This window comes from Dendrobates tinctorius, unplaced genomic scaffold, assembly GCF_039654945.1.
Source record: "Dendrobates tinctorius isolate UK_male_01 unplaced genomic scaffold, ASM3965494v1 ptg000199l, whole genome shotgun sequence".
Taxonomy (NCBI): domain Eukaryota; kingdom Metazoa; phylum Chordata; class Amphibia; order Anura; family Dendrobatidae; genus Dendrobates; species Dendrobates tinctorius.
In genome coordinates this window covers 10,142,249-10,158,803 of record NW_027361866.1, presented here as the reverse complement: position 1 = coordinate 10,158,803, position 16,555 = coordinate 10,142,249, and the positions used below count along the sequence as shown (strand labels likewise).

The following is a 16,555-nucleotide window of genomic DNA, read 5'->3' as shown; positions in this document are numbered from 1 at the left end:
GACACGTGACGTCGGCGCCCAATCAGTGCTAGGGTCACTGTCTCCACCTTCGGGCACATCAAACATGAAGCGGAAGTCCAGGCTGCAGCTGATCTCTGATTTCCTCTTCCTGCTCAATTCGACAGGAGGTGCAGACGGTGATGCTAGTGCTGAGTGAGTGTTGGCGTCACGTGTCACAACAACAACACGGGAGCCCTGGGAGACTGAGTGCTGACACTGCTGAAACGCCAGTGAAATTGATAGAATTTTCTACAAGACACAAACCCCCTACTAAAATGATGTTTTCCAGTCTTATAATATTGATATTCTATCTGTAATATATGTTATCGATGTCAGATTGGTGCCCAACTCCTAGCACATCTGTCAGCTATTTAACAGAGGCTATAGTGCTCAGGCAAGAGCTGAGGCCTTTAAAGAATATAATATTTAATATATTGCAGTTATAAATATATATAGAACTGTGTACTTACAATTGTTCATTTTCCCTTTCTACCCAGTTAATTTTTTTCTCTGCTCTTTGTCAAAACAGGAATTCTCTTTTCCCTGCATGAATCATTCCCCTCTTCAACTCCTGACCAAACTGCTCCTACTCCCCTCTGTCAGGGACTTTTACTGTAACTCATACAGGAAAATGAGACTTCCTGATTTTACATAGATCTTAGAGGAATTCAGCTAGTCAATTTTTAATCACGAGATGTCATAGACCTAATTGAAAAAAGAGAAGAATTATCTGGGTAGAAAGGCAAAATGAGCAATTGTAAGTACACAGTGCTGTATAATATGGTGGTTGCTATGTATTAAGAGGATAACAATTTTGATGGGCGTGCTTCTTTTAATATTGGTTGTGCTGGTGTAGTGTGAACATAAAAATGGATATTTTGAGTCCATCTTGAAATACACAGAATGCATTCAAACCATGACAGAGCAGCAATGCTGGTCATACATTTACAGACAGACAATGTTCATAGTGACACAACCTTGGGAACTTTTGAATTGTGTGGGTTTATTGGACATTGTCTGATGCTTGCCTCGTACAGTTGAAACCAGAAGTTTACATACACTATATAAAAAGACACATATGCATGCTTTTCTCAATATCTGAGATGAAATCACAATAAACCTTTCCTGTTTTAAGGTCAATTAGGATTAGCATAATTATTTGCCATATGCCAGAATAATGATAGAATGTTTTAAGACCTTTTTATTACTTACTGTTAGAGATTTTACTACAGGACTTGATGTCCTTTGCCTCCTAGTCAACTGATCTGAATAACCTTACCCTCATCACTAATTAGCAGGTTTCCGTCAATGTCCAGTATGACAGCATGCAGACCAGCAAGTGATAAATCGTTAGAGTTAGGGTCTCAGTCCTTACATCATGCTGCTCTTAGATTACAATAAAAAACCTTTGCTGAACTATTCCCTTTAATGGCCACAAGGTTTCGAGCGCCTATCAGCAGTAAGCAAGCCATTTGCAATGCATTTCCTATGATGCAGTGGAAAGTCATGCAGGAAGCAAACCATGGACATGTGTGTAAGCGCTATGTGTGGCGCCAACCTAAGCAATTACAAACAGAAGTCACTGAGCAGATGTGATTGTTTTATTAGTATAAGAACCTTTCTATATTTTAAGTGGATTATGCCTATTTTAAAAATAATCCATACTTACCAAATAGGCTGTGTGTATGAGTGGCTCCCCTCTTAGAATAATGTACAACTTCTACAGTTGAACAGTCCTCAGCCAGGAATTGTATGGCGCTCCAACAAGCCTAACAGATTTAGGGTGCACTCAAAGTTTCTGCCACCAACAGCTGTAGGTCTCTGGGGGATTTCTGGAGACCTGTTATGCATCTGTGGATAATTTCACCCACTTTCAGTGAGCATGCAGCATTTATGTTACTGATTACTCTATGCACCCAAGAGTAGAGTCTAATTGCTCCTTAGAAAGCGGGATACTGTTACTTAAAGGGTTTGTCTGGTCTTAAGATACTATGTGACTGCAGACTTGTAAATCCTCACATTATGCACACTGCATGCTATGAAGATTCTCCAGTGCCTAGAGAGGGAGGTCATGCGACCACAAGTATGCAATTTGCATACTTTCGGACACATTCTGACTAAACTGTATCTGGCCTTGTCAATACACTTGCATTTGTGGGGAGGAGGACTCCCAGACAGTGACTGGGCAGGTACCCAGGGGACAGCCATCAGGGTTCCTGAGGGAACGATATTGGGAGGACAGTAAAGGGAGAGACTTGACTGAAGTTGTCAGGGAAACAGGGGGCGGGGCAAGGATAAAAGGAGCAGGGGGCGCGCTGAGTTGGCAGTTGGGAGATAGTGTGACAGGAGGCAGGAAGCCGGGTGACTTGGAGGGACACCGACAGGAGCCTGTGAGGAGGATACTGCGCACTCACCGACAAGGGAGATGTGAGAGACTTTTACCGGAGGCCGCTTCTCGCCCCCGTTCACAGAGAGCCATGCCCGCCGCCCCCCGCCTTTGTGAGACAGATCCCTTACCTCAGGTCGCGGCTGTGACTACACGTAAAATGGCCACAGAGGCCTGGACACTGCCCCCCAGCCTTCTCCCACCGCGGCAACCCTGTCATCACCGGCCTCAGGGGACACCACCTCATCCTAGGCGTCCTTAGAGGCCCATTTCCCGGCTGTGGATGGACCCTTATCAGAGGACAGCTACTGGTCATTTGGGGAACTGTGTCATTACCGCACTCCACCGACATTGTTTCTTCAGGGCCTGTTGCGCCCCACCGGCATCGTTTCTTCAGGGCCTGTTGCGCCCCACCGACATCGTTTCTTCAGGGCCTGTTGCGCCCCACCGACATCGTTTCTTCAGGGCCTGTTGCGCCCCACCGGCATCGTTTCTTCAGGGCCTGTTGCGCCCCACCGTCATAGTTTCTTCAGGGCCTGTTGCGCCCCACCGGCATCGTTTCTTCAGGGCCTGTTGTGCCCCATCGTCATCGTTTCTTCAGGGCCTGTCGAGCCCAAACCTTCCTGGGATATCGAGGCGTCAAGACAGCTGCATCAACGATCTCTAAGCGGCCGCATCTGCGATCCCAAGTGACGCGAGGAAGGATAAGTGGACGATAGCCATAATTACCATAGTTTGGCCACGTTCCTGCTTCCTACACCCGGACTAGCCGGGGTACTCCCAGTTTCCTTAGAAAAAGTGTTGTTTATTTTATTGAGTCCCTGCGAGGACAGATTTGTGTTTACCCCTGTCTGCCTGTTCAGCATAGCCCTAGTGGCTCCAATTCATAAAAGTTGATTATACAAGTTATGCCCTATCTCGTGTCTCGTCACTGCATCCTGAGAATCTGCTGGTCACTACACTTGGCGTAGTCGGCAGGATGCAGTCTCCAAGCGCAGACAGTGGTGCCCCCGATCAGGGCGGAGCTGTCAACTCTATTAATAATGAGGGTCCCCACTCCAGCATTTCATTGGGAGCCATGCTGAACAACCTGCCTAGATTTTCCGACTCCCATACTATGTTATGGAGCTGGACAGAGCGGATGCGGGGGCTCTTTCGGATGCACCCAATGACCCCTGATCTGGAAGCCGAGGTGGCACTCATGGCACTGGATGGGGAGGTGCGGAGGTCAGTGATGTTGAAACCTCCGGGGCACCGCAACACTTTTGAAAAAGTGTTACAGATAGTAGAACAGACCCATGGGGACCCTACTAATGTGGGAGAGTTAAGAACCCGCTTGTTTAGTCGGATGCAGGTAGAGGGGGAGACGATCACAGAGTATATGAATGTCCTCCAGGAATTGCATACGGCTATAGAAAGAAAGGACGGGGTAGGGGTAGGACCTGTTGACATTACCCTACATGACTTACTGGTGACTGGTTTGCGAGATCCATTAGTCAAACAGGCACTGTGGGAGCAGATCAGAATGAATCCTCAAATAGACTTTTCAGAGGTGGGAAGTCAGGCACGTGCTCGAGAGCAGGAGCAGGGGATGGCGGTCCCCATGGTGAAAGGCCTCTGTGAATGTAGTCGAGGAGCCTCAGTGGGTGGAGGAGATGAAGCAAGAACTGAAAAATATTAAGGGCGAGTTGGCCGAAGTAAAGAGAAGAACCGAGACCGGGACTGGACGACCTAGCTTTAACCCCGGCTTCTGGGGATCACGCTCCCCGCGGGGTGGTTGGCCTATACAGGCCCGGTGTCTTGAGTGTGGAGAACCAGGCCACTTTGCCCGAGAGTGTCTGCGGCGTGGGAGATACCCACCCCGGCGGCCATTAAACTAAAGGGCTTCGGGCTGGGGGGACGCCGCTCGGAGCCAAAAACCACAACTAGGGGTGGTGGAAGTCCCGAAGATTTGGTAGCAAAGTGTCCGGTGGTTTGGGCAGAAGTGGAGGGCCGGGCCATCCGGTGTCTGGTAGACACAGGGTCACAGGTAACCACCATACCTGCAACGTACTTTCAACAAAACTTCCCGGAGGCAGCAAGACCCCAGTGGGGGGCCATGATTAGGCTAATAGCCGCCAACCAATTGCCGGTCCCGGTTGCCGGGGTAGTGTGGATGCAGGTGACGTTGTGCGGCAAATCCCTTGGTCGCAGAGGGGTGGTGCTAAGTCAAGGAGAAGTTGATCAACGGCACCGCGTCACCCTAGGCATGAATATTTTACGAGCGTTCGGCCACTTACTACTAAATGATCCCACACAGAAGATCCTAAAGCAGTGGGGTTCTCACACCGCTCAGGGACAGGTATTCCAGCAGCTGGTGCGAGGTGCGCGGGTGCATCAGGACTGCCGGGAGGGTGAGGCTCTGGGCAAGGTCATCGCGTCAGCGGCTCCCCTGCTTGTGCTACCTCATGGACAGACAGTGGTGGCCCTGCCAATTCGAGCCCCGATACCTTTGGAGGGCGTGGAGGTGCAGGTGGAGCCGTGTCACTCAGAGCGCTTACCTCTTGGCATACTGGTGGCCCGTTCCCTGGCTACGGTGCAAAAAGGAACCGCCCTGGTACACTGCGTTAATCTTGAAGACCGAGACACCGTTCTGAGAGCACGGACTGTACTGGCCAAACTAGTAAGGCCTTTAGAAGAAGTGCTGCCAGCTTCTGCGGTTTATGAGTACACCCCGAGGATCCTTTGGAAGTAACAATACGAACCTTGCAGGCCCACGAAGTCTCGGCACAAGAGAAGGGCCGAAATATTTTGGAGCAGATGCGGGCCGAGCTTTCTGGATTAACTGCAGCCCAACTCTCACAGATAAAAACATTGCTTGGACAGTACCATGAAGAATTTGCTAGTCATGAGGACAATTTTGGGTGTACCACTGCCATCACTCATGAAATCCCCTCAGCAAGTGCAGCCCCTATCCAGGAACGATATCGACAGATTCCGCCACAACTCTATCAAGAGGTGAAAACTTTGCTGGCCCAAATGCTGCAAAAAGGGGTGATACGGGAAAGTCAAAGCCCCTGGGCGGCTCCAATCATGTTGGTCCGGAAGAAAGATGGTACACTACGATTCTGTATGGATTATCATAAACTGAATGCTTGCACTATTAAAGACTCATACCCACTGCCCCGCATAGAAGAATCCCTGTCTGCCTTGGGGAAGGCAACATATTTTTCGACCCTGGACTTGGCCAGTGGGTACTGGCAGGTGCCCATGTCAGAAGAAGATAGAGCCAAGACAGCATTCATATTGCCCATGGGACTGTTTGAGTTTAATCGGATGCCGTTTGGGCTGGCCAACGCCCCCAGGACCTTTCAGCGATTGATGGAGCGATGTCTGGGAGATCTCAATTTTGAGGCCACGTTGAACTACCTATGCCGCCACCTTCGAGGACCACCTGAAGCGGTTGGGACAGGTACTCAGCCAGTTGCAAAAGTACGGGTTGAAGGTGAAGCCTCAGAAATGCCACCTATTTCGCTCTCAGATTGAATATCTGGGTCATGTCGTTTCGGCAGTGGGTGTGAGGCCATCCCGGGAGAAGGTTGCTGTTATCCAGGAATGGCCTACCCCCGAGACAGTGAAAGATGTGCGGGCTTTTCTGGGGTTAGCCGGATATCACCGTCGCTTCGTAAAGAATTTTGCATGTCGAGCTCGAGCCCTGCATGACCTGCTGAAGGGTGCTCCCGCTGGGGCCAATGGGCGAAAAATCCAGTGGCAACACCCTCAGGAAAAGGCCTTCCGAGACCTCAAGGCTGCGCTCTTGGATACCCCAGTGTTGACTTATGCGGATTTCTCTCAACCATTCATCTTACACACTGACGGGAGTCTTCACGGGCAGGGGGCTGTGTTGTCACAGGTTCAGGATGGCCGGGAGAGGGTGATCGCATATGGAAGTTGCTCACTCCATGACTCCGAGCGTAACCCTGACAATTACAGCTCTTTTAAGCTCGAGCTCCTCGCAGTGGTGTGGGCTATGACGGAGAGATTCGCAGAGTACCTAGCGGGCTCCGAGGTGGTAGTGCGAACTGACAACAACCCGCTGGCTCATTTGGAAAATGCCAAATTGGGGGCTCTGGAACAGTGATGGGTGGCCCGGATGGCGAAGTACAATTATAAGATTATCTACAAAAGAGGGGCCAAGAATGTGCATGCCGACGCCCTCTCCAAGATTTGACATACAACTCCAGGACAGAATCGAGACGAAGAATTAGAAGGAGAGGAAATACCATTCGCTCTCACTGCTGCCGTGCTCACAACTGACAATAAAAAAATACCTTCCTCTGAGACCCCAAGGGGCATACTGGAACAATCCCGGGATAAGTGGATACAACAGCAACAAGAAGACGAAGAGGTTGGCCTTCTCAGGACATGGGTCGCCGCTGGGCAGTTACCCACTGACTCTCAATGGCAAAATTTGACTCAAGACCTGTTGCTTATGCTGCGACAATGGGAGAGGTTGGTTATCCGAAAGGGATTATTGTATCGTAAAATAACATCACAAACAACCTCGATGACGGTTTGGCAGGTGGTTACGCCAGGAGCCCAACTTCACGTACTGGCTCGGGAGGCTCACAAAAAAGGGGCCTATTTTGGAACAAAAAAAACTTTGCAATGGCTGCAACAGAAAGCTTACCACCCGCGCTTGCCGGCTGTTGTGGATGAAATTTGCCGGACCTGCCGCTTGTGTGAATTAGCCAAACCACCCGCTCAGCGAGCCGCAACACAGACTATTGTGACCTCAGCGCCCCTTGAGCTCCTGACGGTGGATTATCTGACCATTGGGCCCACATTTCATGGATACGAACACTGTCTCGTTATGGTAGATCATTTCACCAAGTTCACTGTGGTCACCCCCACTCGGGATCAGACCGAAGAGTCAGCTGCCTCCGCAATTTGTAAAAACTTTATACAAGTATACGGCTGTCCTCAATGAATACATTCTGATCAGGGAGCATGTTTTTTGGGAAAAGTCATGGAAGAACTACATCACCTCTATGGAATTGACAAATCCCGGACCACACCGTATCACCCGCAAGGGAATGGGGCTTGTGAATGATTTAATCGGACATTGATTCAGATGTTGCACACTCTGGAGAGTGACAAGAAGGCCCGTTGGCCCGAATATGTTTCAGAATTAGTTTGGGTCTATAACAATAGGGTACATCGAGTGACTGGCTATACCCCCTATTCCCTGTTGATCGGACGAGAAGGTAAAGGGATCACAGAGGTGGAGTTAGACCCCGAAGAGCCTCAGCCCTGGACTGGAGTGTCGTCTTGGGTCCGAAATCATCGCCACTGGCTGCAAACTCTTCACCGAATTGTACACACCAAGCTCCGAGACTGGGAGCACCCAGGGAAGAATGCAACCCCACCTCCTCACCTCCAAAGCGGGGACCGGGTGCTTGTACTAGATCAATGCCCCCAGAACAAACTGGAGCCGCATTGGGAAGAAAGTCCTTATCAGGTCTTACGCCGTATCCATCCAGGCGGACCGGTGTACGAAATACAACCTGAGGAGGATGAAACACTGCCCACTCCTATTGTGCATCGTAATATGTTACGCCCATGTACTTCCTCCGACCAGAAGCAACCGGAGCCTACCCCGTCGACATCCAAGCCGTCTTCCGTATGTTGGGACCCGGACGACGACGAAGATTGTCTCCCAGGACACAGAGGCCCTCCACTCAGTAATGAATCATCTGACACAATTAGCCTGCCCGCACCAATCAGCCCACCGATGTCCACCAGCCCAGGTGACTCTACCCCAGTTGAACTTAGACGCTCCGAGCCGTCAACAGCCGGTAAACCCCCTGAACAATATGAGGAAGATCAATTCATATGGCAACGAACATTGAAACCCCTACAGACTGATCTCAATAGACTAAGGCCCTTGCCCGAGGACTGGCGAGCTTTCAGGGTGGGGAGTGTGGGGAGGAGGACTCCCAAACAGTGACCGGGCAGGTACCCAGGGGACCGCCATCAGGGTTCCTGAGGCAATGATACTGGGAGGACAGTAAAGGGAGAGACTTGACTGAAGTTGTCAGGGAAACAGGGGGTGGGGCAAGGATAAAAGGAGCAGGGGGAGAGCTGAGTTGGCAGTTGGGAGATAGTGTGACAGGAGGCAGGAAGCCGGGTGACTTGGAGGGACACCGACAGGAGCCTGTGAGGAGGATACTGCGCACTCACCGACAAGGGAGACGTGAGAGACTTTTACCGGAGGCCGCTTCCGGCCCCCGTTCACAGAGAGCCTCGCCCGCCGCCCCCGCCTTTGTGAGACAGATCCCTTACCTCAGGTCACGGCTGTGACTACAAGTAAAACGGCCACAGAGGCCTGGACACTGCCCCCCAGTCTTCTCCCACCGCGGCAACCCTGTCATCACCGGCCTCAGGGGACACCACCTTGTCCTAGGCGTCCTTAGAGGCCCATTTCCCGGCTGTGGAGGCACCCTTATCAGAGGACAGCTACTGGTCATTTGGGGAACTGCATCTTTACCGCGCCCCACCGACATTGTTTCTTCAGGGCCTGTTGCACCCCACCGGCATAGTTTCTTCAGGGCCTGTTGCGCCCCACCGACTTCGTTTCTTCAGGGCCTGTTGCACCCCACCGGCATCGTTTCTTCAGGGCCTGTTGTGCCCCACCGTCTTCGTTTCTTCAGGGCCTGTTGCGCCCCACCGGCATAGTTTCTTCAGGGCCTGTTGCGCCCCACCGGCATCGTTTCTTCGGGGCTTGTCGAGCCCAAACCTTCCTGGGATATCGAGGCGTCAAGACAGCCGCATCAACGATCTCTAAGCGGCCGCATCTGCGATACCGAGTGACGCGAGGAAGGATAAATGGACGATAACCATAATTACCATAGATTGGCCACGTTCCTGCTTCCTACACCCGGACTAGCCGGGGTACTCCCAGTTTCCTAAGAAAAAGTGTTGTTTATTTTATTGAGTCCCTATGAGGACAGATTTGTGTTTACCCCTGTCTGCCTGTTCAGCATAGCCCTAGTGGCTCCAATTCATAAAAGTTGATTATACAAGTTATACCTTGTCTCGTGTCTCGTCACTGCATCCTGAGAATCTGCTGGTCACTACACTTTGAACAAGGCCACTCCTATCTTGTCAGCACATAGCTGCATGTATACAAATCACTTAGGCTAGGTTCACATTTAAGGAAAGAAGTCCACAGCACCACGCTGCGGACTCAAACGCCAATGTGAACCCGACCTTACTTGTAGAATCATAGAATCATAGAATCGTAGAGTTGGAAAGGACCTCCTGGGCCATCTGGTCCAACCCCCTGCTCAAAGCAGGATTTGCTAAATCATCCCAGTCAGATGTCTGTCCAGCCTCTGTTTGAAGACTTCCATTGAAGGAGAACTCACCACTTCTCGTGGCAGCTTGTTCCACTCATTGATCACTCTAACTGTCAAAAAGTTTTTTCTAATATCTAATCTGTGTCTCCTCCCATTCAGTTTCATCCCATTGCTTCTAGTCTTTCCTTGTGCAAATGAGAATAAAGATGATCCTTCTACAATGTGACAGCCCTTTAGATATTTGTAGACAGCTATTAAGTCTCCTCTCAGTCTTCTCTTTTGCAAACTAAACAATCCCAAATCCTGCAATCTTTCCTCATAAGACAGGGTTTGCAGACCGGTCACCATTCTGGTTGCTCTTTTCTGAACTTGCTCCAGTTTGTTGATGTCTTTTTTGTGGTCAACGCCTGCTGCTCAGTGCACACAGTATGAAGATTCAAATCCTGCATTCACATAAAGGAACTACAGACTTAAAGCTTGAATCCCCTTTAAGGACCGCTCATCAATATTAGTAAAGATGTACTTGCACAAATCTTTTTCTGGCCTCCCTCGTGTTGGTGTCATCTAATGATAATGGCTAATATTATAGTATTATTACAGTATAAAATCTAACCACTGAGCAACATGCCAAATGCAATATGGCAGAAAAACAATGTAAAAAGTCTCATAGTAAGGGGTAGTATGGCTCCGTTACATATGGCCTGCATAGCTTTTTTCTTGTACTAATACAGTATAAACATAAAAAAGTACTTTAGCACCAAATTTTCTAAAATCTGTATGGTCCTTAATTTTTGTGAAGTAGCAGTTAATATATGAATGCAAAATGATAATCTATGATTTATGAGTAGTCAATAAATATTAATTTTGTTTTTTTTTCTAGGATTCAATCTTAATGAAGCACTCCTGGTGCCCAAGCAAATTATCAATAAAGCCCTATGTGTTAATGCCCCAAATGGTGAGTTTAAATTTCTATAAAGTTTATCATGTGTACATGAGGAATAACACTATCCTGCATTTTCAATATATTTAATCTTTGAAGACTCTATATTTAATTCCTTACTGACATATGATGTACTGTAAGCACAACCTGGCCTTTTTATTAGCCGGCAGCTCCCAGGTTGACAAACTTTGTTTTCTCCAGGGAACTGCACTTTCAATTAACTGGCCTGACAATTCGTTAATGCTACAAACCTGCAGATTATACCTACTGAATATGAAGGTTAATACATAGTTCCCAAACATCTTGGATCCAGGGAGAGAGTCATGAATTTGGGTCTCTGTCTTATTATCTTGAGCGGTGAGTCCTGCACTGCCCTCATCAGTGGAGCATTGGACAGCGTGAATACAGACCGGTTGAGCTCACACTGGGCATCACTGCACAGATGTGCAATCCTTCTCTTTTGTAGATATAAAGCCTTCAGTGAGGGATGTGTTCTGAATACAAGGTTCTAATGATGGGTCGTTCCAGACCGATCCAAGACAAAGAGCCGACTCCCTTCTGGGAACGATGGGAGTCGTCACCTTAGTGAGAGCTACTAACTTATATATTCAAAAATTTTGGTAATGAATGTGTGTTTGTCTGTCTGGATGACATCATGGTTTATGGAGGTTGATGTCTCTGAGCTTGCAGTGGGAGTGGTGCTTTTACAAGTTACCCCTTCTCTCACTCAACTTTGTTCATGTGCCTTCTTTTCACAAAAAAATTTCACTTGTAGAGAAGCATTCTGATATTGTTAATTGTGAATTGTTAGCAATACAATGGGTTTTTGAAAAATGGCACCACATCATCAAAGTTGCCAAATATCTAGCCAAGGTTATCACCAACCACAAAGATCTGACTTTGAATCAGCTGAAAGACTCAACCCTAGGGCTGTGATCTTTTCAAGATTTGATTGTGTTGGGATATTTAGGCCTGGTACTAAAAGTATACACTCTCTAGTATTTTCTCTCCATCTCAGTCTGAGGATTCTGAATCAGTTACTATTCTTGCCAATTGTATAATGGTGTCTTCTGTTTACCTATATCTCATAGAGGAGATTCATATATCTCAAGAGTTAACACCTGGTAATATTCCCAACTAAAAATTGTTTGTTCTTCCTCAGTTCTATCCATGAATTCTACAGGAATTCCATGACTCAATTCTTGGAGGCCCCCATGGATTAATAATACGATTTGACTTGTGACTAGGTATGGTTGGTGGCCAAATGTAGTTTGAGACCTTAAGGGATATGTGCTTGTTTCTAAAATTTGTGACTGAGCAAAAACGTTCCATTCCAGTCCTATTGGACTCCCCCAGACTTTAAAAATCCCAAAAAGCCCTTGCATCCATCTCTCCATGTATTATATTACTGATCTCCCTCCCCCAGAAAGGAAGGCTGTTATTTGGATAGCTGTGGACACATTTTGCAAACAATAGTTTTTTTTTCTTTGCCTGGGTAGTCTAACTTACAAATCTTGTGTAAGTTGTTTATTTAACACATTGTACTTCTACATGGGATTCCGGAAAATGTTTCCGATTGAGGATCTCAGTTTGTTTCCAAATTCTGGTGGGCATTCTGTTACAAAGAACAAAATACAATTGTTCTTTTCATCAGCATACCACCCAGAGACTAAGGGTACCGTTACAATAAGCGACGCACCAGCGATCCTGACAACGATACAACCTGGTAAGGAGCACTGGTGCATCGCTACATGGTCGCTAGTAAGCTGTCAAACAGGCAGATTTACCCAACGACACAGCAACAATCCAGCAATCCGTATAATGACCTCGGCGGTCGTTGGGACCTTGTCACACAGCAGCGATTCTGATGACTCCCGCCTGCGTCCATGATTTCTGAGTCGCTAACGAGGTCGCTCGTAGGTGTCAAACACAGTGATGCGCGCTGGCCAGCAGGACACCAGCGATCAAAAAATGGCCCAGGACATTCGAGTACGTCAGGTCAGACTGAACATGCTAATAAGACACTCAAGTAGTTTCTTTGGTGTTAAATCTTTGACCATCAGTCTGACTGGTTGGAAAATTTGCCTTTAGCCAATTCATTATAAACAATCAGTATCAAGAATCTATTAAGACCTTCCCGCTCTACTGCAATTTTGGCTATCACCCTCACTTTGGTTCCTTTAATATTCCTGGCTGGCTGGACAAACCTGAGGTCAGAAAATCCATACACAAAGATTAATTTGGTCTGAGTTCATCGAAAAGTCAAAGAAGGCAAAGAATAGACAGGCTTCTTCTGCAAACAGAGGATGCTCTGATGGACCTTGTTTTAGAGTTTGGGACCAGGTGTGGTTGTCCACCAGAAATAGTACACTTAAGGTTCCCTCCGGTAAGCTAAGGCCCTAACTTATTGGGCCATATGAAATTGAGATCATTAATGCTCTAACCTTCCGTTTAAAACTCCCCTTTACATTTCGTATGCCCAACTTAAATCCCTGCTCAAGATATACCATTTGCCTGTTCACCCTATCAGTAATCCTCTTTCTCCCCCCCTGGTCACAGGCAGTCTCGAGTGCGAAGTACAAAAGATCTTCGTCTCAGGTTGTGAGAGGATTTCTACAATATCTCATTCATTGATATGGTAATGGTCCAGTAGAAAGATCGGGGATGTCGACTATCTGATAAAAAATCCAATAAATGTTTTTCCTGATTAACCTGGTCCTAAGTGTCCGGAGGCCCTTTGTAAAAGAGTGGGGTACTGTGAAATCTAAATTGGTGCCTGCACTTCTTGTCTCTGCATCTGGCACCACGCTGTGCCACACTCTTGTTGCAGGCGACCATCATACATCTGTGTCTTCTGGGACTTGTAGTTCCATCCATGCTGCAAGATCAAAAGTTAACTTTTAGCAGTGTTTGCTTTCTCTTGTTTGGGCTGGGTGGGGCTGAAAGCTATTTAAGCTCCTGAAAGCTTCCTGTTATAATTTGACTAGCTCCAGTGAACAGCTTACTATCCTGCTTTAATTCCCTGTAGACATTCCAGATTTTGATCAAGGTTTGCTTTTTTTACTATTCTCCATGATTTTGTTCCTGTTCTGACCTGGCAACCAGACCATTCTTCTTGTCAGCTCATACCACCTAACAGCAGCTAACACTGTGGCCTCAGCTTAGGGTTCCCTGTTAAGTCCAATTTCCTGAATAAGGGTTAAAGGGTAAAAGCCAGGGCAACTGCTGAGATTTGGACAATAGAGTAGCTAATGCAAAGCCTGTTTGTGGTCACTTGGTAGCTCTAAAGATGATTACCCTGTTACAGAATGAGTCAGACACCAACAACGTGGAGATGGGATACTGCTATGGGTTGGAATTAATAATGATGAACTATTTGAACCTTGTCGGGTTGAAAATGGAGTCAAAATCAACTCCCAAATCTACTGCCTGTTTTTAGAAAACATCTTCAAGCAAATGTACAAGAAAATGTCTTCATCTTTCAAGAAAACCATAATTTTTCTGCAAGGCATTGCTCCATTGCATGCAGTGAAATCTCCACTCCTTGGCTGCCAGTAAAAATCTGAGGGTACTTTCCCACAATCAGGAATTGCGTTGGGTTTCACACTTAATATTTATGCAGCATCAATCTCGTAGTGGCAAGATGTTACAGCATAGTGGATAGGATTTCTAGATGTTGCCAACATCTTGCTATATGGGCTGGCTGCATCCTGTAGTGCATTTATTCAAAGTCCTGGGCAAGTAAGCGGTGCTGCCTTTTTTCTGCTGTTTTTTTTTAATTTTTGGAGGATTTTAGTCCTCTTTTGTGGCTTTGCTATTAGTTTAGTGATAGGACTCGCAAGTGTGGAGACCCTTGACGCGGGTTGCGAGCTTGCGTAGTTTGGCCAAAATATCGACGAATACCTCACTATTTTTATATATTTTGTGCACTATATTTTTCAGGGTGCAGTCCAGCACGTTTGGTCTTGTATACCGGCGTGTTCACACTGGGATTCTGGCCAGCACGCCAAGTCGAATAGTAGGGGCATGACTAATAGGCTGAGAACCAGACACTATGCATTTCTTTATGTGAACAGTGTCCTATACAGGCTTTTATTGTGCAAATGTATACTAAGCAGTCACCCCCCATGAATGGGTAGGTGGTGAGTGGCTATCTATTTAGCATTTTGCACCTGTATTACCATCTTGCTATATGGGCTGGCTGCAGCGTCGGACTGGCCCACCGGAGAACCGGAGGATTCTCCGGTGGGCCCTGGCATCTGGTGGGCCCTGGCACCTGCTGGCATACAGGGCCAGCAGTTGCCTAGGGCCCCCGCTGCTCCAGGGGCCCCCAGCCAGTGGTGTGTCGCACACCATGCAGCTGCTATGGGGGCCCCTACCAGCGGAGCAGCAGCGGGTGTCAGGAGGCAGGAGCCCCTGTCCCCACTGCTAAAGAGAAATGAATATTCACTGCGAAGCAGTGAATATCATTTCAGGTCTCCACCCCCAGAGGCCCCGCCCCCAGCCCAGTAAGCCGCTCTGCATCAGGGCCGGCGCCGCCCTCAGTCCTCTCTGCTCCTGACTCACAGCCAGTGCGCGATGACGTCACTACATCGCGCACCCGCTGTGTGTCTGGCAGAGGGGGCAGCTCCTGACATTGAAGCCGGGATCAGCGTGGGAGCGAGGAGGAGAGGTGAGTATTGTTTTCTTTTGTTTTTTTTATATCTCTCTCACTCTCTCTATCTGTCTCTATCTATCTCTCTCTCTCTATATATATATATATCTCTCTATCTCTCTTATATCTATCTATCTTTCTATCTCTATCTATTATCTATATCTATCTATCTCTATCTCTATCTATCTATCGCTCTATCTTTATATCTATCTTTCTATCTCTACATCTATCTCTATATCTATCTATCTCTATATCTACCTATCTTACTCTGTCTCTATATCTATTATCTCTATATTTATTATCTATCTAGCTACCATCTATATCTATCTATCTTTATCTATATATCTCTATCTAATATCTATATCTATCTATCTCTATACCTATCTATCTATTTATCTATCCATTATCTATCTCTATATCTTTTCTCTGTATCTATCTCTATATCTATATCTCTCGCTATCTATCGCTCTATCTCTATATCTCTCTATAGCTATCTATCTATATATCTATCTATCTCTATATATATCTATCTATCGCTCTATCTCTATATCTTTCTATATCTATATATCTATCTTTCTCTATCTATTTATCTCTATATCTTTTCTCTGTATCTATCTCGCTCTATATCTATATCTATCTCTATATATATCTATTATCTCTATATCTATATCTATTTCTCTCTATATCTCTCTATATCTATCTATCTATTTATCTCTATCTCTATATCTATCTCTCTGTATATCTATCTATCTTTCTATCTCTATATCTATCTCTATATCTATCTATCTTTCTCTATCTATCTATTTATCTCTATCTATTATCTATCTCTATCGCTCTATCTCTATATCTATCTTTCTATCTCTACATCTATCTCTATATCTATCTTGCTATCTATCTCTATATCTATCTATATCTATATTATGTCTATCTAGCTATCTCTATATCTTTCTATCTTACTCTATCTCTATATCTATCTGTTATCTCTATATTATCTATCTTTATCTATCTCTATCTATTATCTATATCTATCTCTCTATCTATTTATCGATCTCTGTATCTATCTCTCTCTCTATCTACCGCTCTCTCTATCTATATCTATCTATATCTATCTTTATATCTATATCTATCTATCTCTATATCTATCTCTATATCTCTCTCTATATCTCTCTCTCTATATCTCTCTCTATATTATCTCTATATCTAATCTATCTATATATTATCTCTATATCTATCTA

The 16,555-nt window shown here is 46.4% G+C and overlaps 1 protein-coding gene across 1 annotated transcript in view; it reads left to right on the top strand.

The window, feature by feature from the left end:
• MREG (melanoregulin) overlaps positions 1–16,555 on the top strand; it is a 213,802-nt gene that overhangs the window by 3,252 nt on the left and 193,995 nt on the right. The window contains exon 2 of the mRNA XM_073553231.1: positions 10,607–10,681. Within this exon, the coding sequence (XP_073409332.1) occupies positions 10,607–10,681 (75 nt within the window). The remainder of the gene's footprint in view (positions 1–10,606; positions 10,682–16,555) is intronic.